This window comes from Dama dama, chromosome X (assembly GCF_033118175.1).
Source record: "Dama dama isolate Ldn47 chromosome X, ASM3311817v1, whole genome shotgun sequence".
NCBI classification, from domain to species: domain Eukaryota; kingdom Metazoa; phylum Chordata; class Mammalia; order Artiodactyla; family Cervidae; genus Dama; species Dama dama.
Genome location: NC_083714.1, coordinates 156,306,029 through 156,312,028, shown reverse-complemented (window position 1 = coordinate 156,312,028; position 6,000 = coordinate 156,306,029). Strand labels below are relative to the sequence as shown.

Sequence of the window (6,000 nt, the reverse complement as noted above, 5' to 3'; positions counted from 1 at the left end):
CTGACTGCTGAAGAATGCATGCTTTCGAACTGTGGTGTTGGAGAAGACTCGAGAGTCCCTTGGACTGCAAGGGGATCCAACCAGTCCATTCTAAACGAGATCAGACCTGAGTGTTCATTGGAAACACTGATGTTGAAGATGAAACTCCAATGTTTTGGCCACCTGACGTGAAGTGCTTACTCATTTCAAAGTATCCTGATGCTGAGAAAGATTGAGGGCAGGACAAGAAAGGGACAAGAGAGGATGAGATGGTTGGATGGCATCACCGACTCAATGGACATGAGTTTCGGTAAACTCCGGGAGTTACCAATAGACAGGTAGGCCTGGCGTGCTACAGTCCATGGGGCTGCAAAGAGTTGGACACGACTGAGTGACTGAATTGAACTGATAAGGGGAAAGAATATGAAGAAGAATAGATATCTATATCTATATCAAGAATAGATATCTATATGTATACCAGACCAGCTGGAATGTAAGGGATGCTGATGATGACTGGTTCTGACTCTCAAGACTTCAATCGACTGAAGCTTGGAGTCTCCCACAGCCCAAGACTTTTAATGAAGATGCCTGTAAGTTAAAGTGTTAGTCACTCATTCATGTCTGACTCTTTGCAACCCCATGGACCATCAGCCTCCTCTCTCCATGGGATTCTCCAGGCAAGAATTCTGGAGTGGACTGCCCCACCCTCCTCTTGGGATCTTCCACACTTATGGGTTGAACCCGGGTCTTCTGCTATGCAGAGATTGTTGACCATCTGAGTCACCACAGAAGCCAGAACATGCCTGTACTCATAGATTAAAGCTTACCCAACTTTGTGGTTTACAGAGACACTGCTCTGGAAAGCTCCATGGTGTTCTCCATAGTTCTGCAAGTAATACACTTTTCCTTCCCATGAGCTTTGGCTGGGTTGCACCTTCTGGCTCTACACCCACCAAGAGGTAAACTCGCTTTTCTGGTAACATTTCTCCATCCAGACTCCCAACCACCACTTGACACTAATTCTACAGTCAGTCGCTTTGCTTCCAATACATGGAAATCACATTAATTTTCTGTGAGCAAAGCTACCTAAGGGCCAGAAACAGTGTCCCCATTTTACCTTGTGAAGCCAGTAGGTGGCAGGCAAACTCAGCTCAGTGGATCCACAGTCCTCCAGATTGATGCCTCGGCTTACAGAAAACACTTGCAAGGCTTTGAGGTTTTATTTATACCTCATTTCTGAAGGCTTTCCATACCCACATTAAATATACAGATGGCTCATCACTGCCACTTCTACTTTCAGGTTAAAAATCCTCCAAGTGTTTTCTAACATCCTTATTCCATGCGTTGTGTTTAAATCTTTGACCACACGGTGTTTATCTTGTGTCTCCTCAGAATGCAGTTAATTACACCGTTTCCCTTGAATAATGCAGTACTCACCACAAAGAGTTCTTGACAAAACTGGATTTGATAAGGTAGGGTACAGGTGGGCCTAGGATAAACTCCGGGAGCACGGTTACAGTCTGGTGGAGACGATATACGAGTTGAGGGCACTGGAAAGAAACATTCAGCCTGAGGACCACCCGCCCACTTGAGGATCCAGGCCTACGAGGCCAGGCATGAAAACAAAGAAACCAGCCAAACTGCGCCTGCGCACTGGAGGCTTGACAGACACGCCCACAGAGCAGCCAATCCCCGAGCGGAGGGGCGGGGCCTCCATCCCGCTCCCCACACCTCCGGGCGCCTATTGGCCAGACTGCCTCAGTCACATCACCGATTGGTCGCTTGTGCCTGACAGGGTACAGGCAGGCTGCTGGCCCTTCACTTTACCTCAGCGCGGAAGGACTGGACTTGGCTTAACCTCTAGCTCTCCTGGGGACAGGGTGGACAGCACGGCAGGACAGCTGGGAGGCTGACAGGAAAGCGCCCTGTGCAGCCCTCATAAACCCTTAGCCTAATGGCTTCAAATTCCAGGGTGGGAGGTCCGAAATCCTGTCAACTTTGAGTAGCCTGAGTCCTATTCTGAAGTGGGCTTGCGTCTCGTCAGCTTAGGGATTACAAGTCCCTTCACCCACCAAAGCCCTTAGTGCTGCGACCCTCAAACACCTAGATTAACCCCAGTTCCCCTCAGCCTGAGGCACCCTAAAAATACCACCTGCAGAGATACCAAATTTCCTCAACCTCACAGACCCGGAATCCCTCCGCCTGAGAGCTCTTGAAACTTCCTCCTCAAGACCCTAACTGTCCTGCCTGTTAGAGACTTAAAGTCCCTTAATAAGAAACCCCCGATTCCTCAGCCTCACAGATCCCAAGGTTTCTCAAACTGCGCATTCTACATCAGCCAGAAGATCCCCAGTCCCCTCTGTCTGAGGACCCGAGTTACTTCAGCCCTTGGGACCCAGATCTCCTCAAGCCGAGTGACTTCTCCCTTAGACGTAGAACCTACGTTATGCCCAGATTTTTCTGAGTGGAGATCCTCAAAATCCTTATTGGAGAAACATTCCCTCTGCTGCACTGGAAAAGAGCCCTGATTTCAGCCTGACCCCAGTCCAGCGGTTAGGTATTTCCGGGTCTCCTCAAGAATCCCTCCGTCACCCACAGACACTTCCCTCCCAGTGCCTTCCCTCAGAAGGCCTGAATTGTAGGGGAACCAAAGAAACCAAATCTAGTTCACAATAGGCTGATCTGTCATATCTAGTCAATATCTGTCCATCCCACCAGTACCCTCACCCTGACTTTCCCCTCACCTTCCTGCCCTGGACACTCCACCCAAGGAAGACAGACCAGGCTCTGGACACTAGTCTGGACTCTCTCAGCACCTTCTACTTCCACAGGCATCTTGGTCTTGATCACTCCAATGGCCATGAGGCCGAACAGGTCTCCAGAGGAGAGCACTGAGGGAGATGCCGGGAGAACAGAGTGGAAGCCCATGGTGAGAGGTGGAGGCGGCAAACCTGGGCTCTAAGCCAGCTCTATGGGAAGGACACGGTGCTGGTACCTGAAGCACCACAGACTGCTTGCCTGGGCAGCTGAGTGAACTTCCCTGTGACTATACACAGGATGGGAATGTCTGGTCCTGTCTGAGATGGTGGGGGTGGAGTGGGACAAAACAGGACACTAGCTTCATCAACTGCTCTGTGTCCAGGGAGAGTTAGGAAAATGCTCAGTGTTTGTTCAGGTAAGCAGGACACAGTCGGGAAGGAAAGTCTTCATCCCTGTCTCACTCAGACCATCCAGTAGCTTCAGGCTACTCCCTGCACAAAAGGTGGAGGAGAAGCCTCAGCTCTAAGGTCTGACTTAGATTAGTAAATCACTGATGAAATCTATTATGTTCCTTAGGACAAAGATGCTTTCAAAGATATCTCCGTATACTTCTCCAAGGAAGAATGGAAAGAGATGGGAGAATGGGAAAAAATCCGATATAGGAATGTGAGAAGAAACTACGAAGCGCTGATTGCTATAGGTACCAGGAGTGTTGGGTGCCTGAGCCTGGGAAACATGAAACAGGTCCTCACCCTCAGTGTTCACTTGGCCGGCTCTTAGGTGGCTTCATCTGCTCACAGGTCCCTTTTGTGTGGAGACTAAACTGGAGGAAATGTTTACAGTTCTGTACCAGCGGGAGGTTGACCCTCTTGCATTATTCTAGATTCCCCCAGCCCATCCCACTGATTCCCTGACTTTGTGACACTTCCCATGGCTTCTGTGGTTTGTTTCTCCTTCTTATGACAAATATTTTGCTTCTTTCCAGGTTTCAGAGTCACTCGACCAGATTTCATGCATCACCGCAGGCAGGTCATCAAACCTCAGGTAGATGACACTGAAGATTCTGATGAAGAATGGACACCAAGGCAGCAAGGTGAGAGGCCAGGAGGATGTGGAGGTGTCTTCCTGAAACCAGCCTGGGCTTAGTTTTCAACTTCATCTCAGCCATTAGCAAGGGACACAAAATTTTCAGCATTTTGAAGTGGTTGTGGCCAAATATTTACATAAGCCTGAATGAAGATGAATGTATAAGTTTTCCCTTGTAATTCTCAAAAGTTTTATGGTTAAAATGTATGATTCTTTTTAAAAAAGAATTATTTTTGCTAAACATTCTTAGTGAAAGGCAGTTAAAGAAACCTTAGAAATAAATTCACCAAACAGATTTAATACTAATCTCATTGGTTATTGGATGAAATCTCTTCGAAAAGGAAATAATTAACATATTATATTAAGATACATTATTTATGTAAGTATATAAAACAAAACCCATGATCTTCTTACCCTAAGGTTAAACTAATTCTATATTTTGATTCTGGGAAAGAATTGGAGAGACCTGTTTATTCTCCATGATCTTTCCCACATTTCACTGACCAGAGATGGCATCAGGTAAATAAAATGAAGTACACTTATTGTAAAATAGAAGTGAGCACTCACTTCCTGTTCAGCTGCTCAAAGAGTTTAGAAGAGTTAATCTGCCTAGACTGGAGAAAACAATTTAGATAGTTCTATGATTCTCCATCTGTGGATTTCTGTTCTCCGAGATTTTTAAAAATTATTTATTTAGTTTTGGCTGCACTGGGTCTTTGCTGCTGTTCATGGGTTTCTCTGGTTGCAGTAAGTGTCTTCTCATTGCAGAGCATATACAGGCTCTGTAGTTTGTGACACACAGGCTTAGTTGCCCCGCAGAAAGTGGAATCTTCCTGGACCAGCCATCAAACCTGTGTCCTCTTCATTGGCAGGCAGATTCTCATCCACTGTGCACCAGGGAAGTCCCTCTGTTCCCTGAGGCTATTAAAACTAGGGAAATGGACATGAAAACCAAACATTTGGTTGTCTGCAAAGGTGTTGACATAAGGAGAGATTCTTTACAGGGAATACATACGCCTCGGTTCACCATACACCTGCACGTCTTTATTTACCTTTTTAACAATTTCTGAGTGTATGGCACACTGTTGCTAACTATGTGCACGTTAGTGTTAGTGGCCATAGTGTTAATTGCTCAGTCATGTCTGACTCTGCGTACCCATAGACTGTAGCCCACCCGGCCTCTCTCTCCCTGGGATTCTCTAGGCAAGAATCCTGGAGTGGGTTGCCATCTCCTCCTCCAGGTGATCTTCCCAACCCAGGGATTGGGCTTGCATCTGTTGCATCTCCTGCATTGCAGGTGGATTTTTTACCGCTGAGCCACCGGGGATATATCCACATTGCTGTATAACAAATCTGTAGAAATGTTACATCTTGCGTGACTGAAGCCCTAACCCACTGAGTGACAATTCTCCAATCCTTCCTCCTCACAGCCCTTGGCAACCACGGTTATATTTTCTGTTTCCATGGATTTGATTAATTTAGATACCTCCTAGACGTGGAATCGGGCAATATTTGTCTTTTTTGATTGGTTCATTTCACTTAGTATAATATCATCAAGGCTCATCCAAGACGGAGCATATGACAGAATTCTTTTCTAAGGCCTCAAAACATTCCGTTGTGTGCATGTGAATGTAATAGCTATAACATATATCTAATATATAATCTTTATCTTTTATCCAGAAATGAACATTTAGATTGCTTACACATCGTGCCCATTGGGAATAATGCAGCAGTGACCATACATGTGTCCACTATTTAGTCAATATCTTGCTTTCAATTCTTTATGGAAACACACTCTTGAGTGAGATTGCTAGATCATACAGCAGTTCTAATTTTCTGTCGAAACTCCATACTGTTTTCTAGAAAGCTTGCAACATTTTACATTGCCAACTGTAGTGTATAAGGGTTCCAATTTATCCATATCCTTACCAAACTTGCTATTGTCTTCTTATACATATTGCCCATCACAGAAGGTTTCAGTTTGTATTTCTCTATTGATTAGTAATATTGAGCATCTTTTCATATGTTTGTTGGCCATTTGTGTATTTTCTCTGGAGGAAGGTCTATTCAATTCCTTCTCTCACGGTTAGTAAGCTCAGACTGCCATAACAAAACAGACTGCATTCCTTAAACCAGAGAAATTTGTTTTCTTACAATGCTGGAACATGGAAATTT

At 45.5% G+C, this 6,000-nt stretch overlaps 1 protein-coding gene across 1 annotated transcript in view; it reads left to right on the top strand.

The window, feature by feature from the left end:
- Positions 1-2,839: 2,839 nt before the first annotated feature.
- LOC133052968 (histone-lysine N-methyltransferase PRDM7-like) overlaps positions 2,840-6,000 on the top strand; it is a 45,719-nt gene continuing 42,558 nt past the window's right edge. The window contains 3 exon segments of the mRNA XM_061137728.1: positions 2,840-2,915; positions 3,323-3,439; positions 3,725-3,832. Of these exon segments, the coding sequence (XP_060993711.1) occupies positions 2,840-2,915; positions 3,323-3,439; positions 3,725-3,832 (301 nt within the window).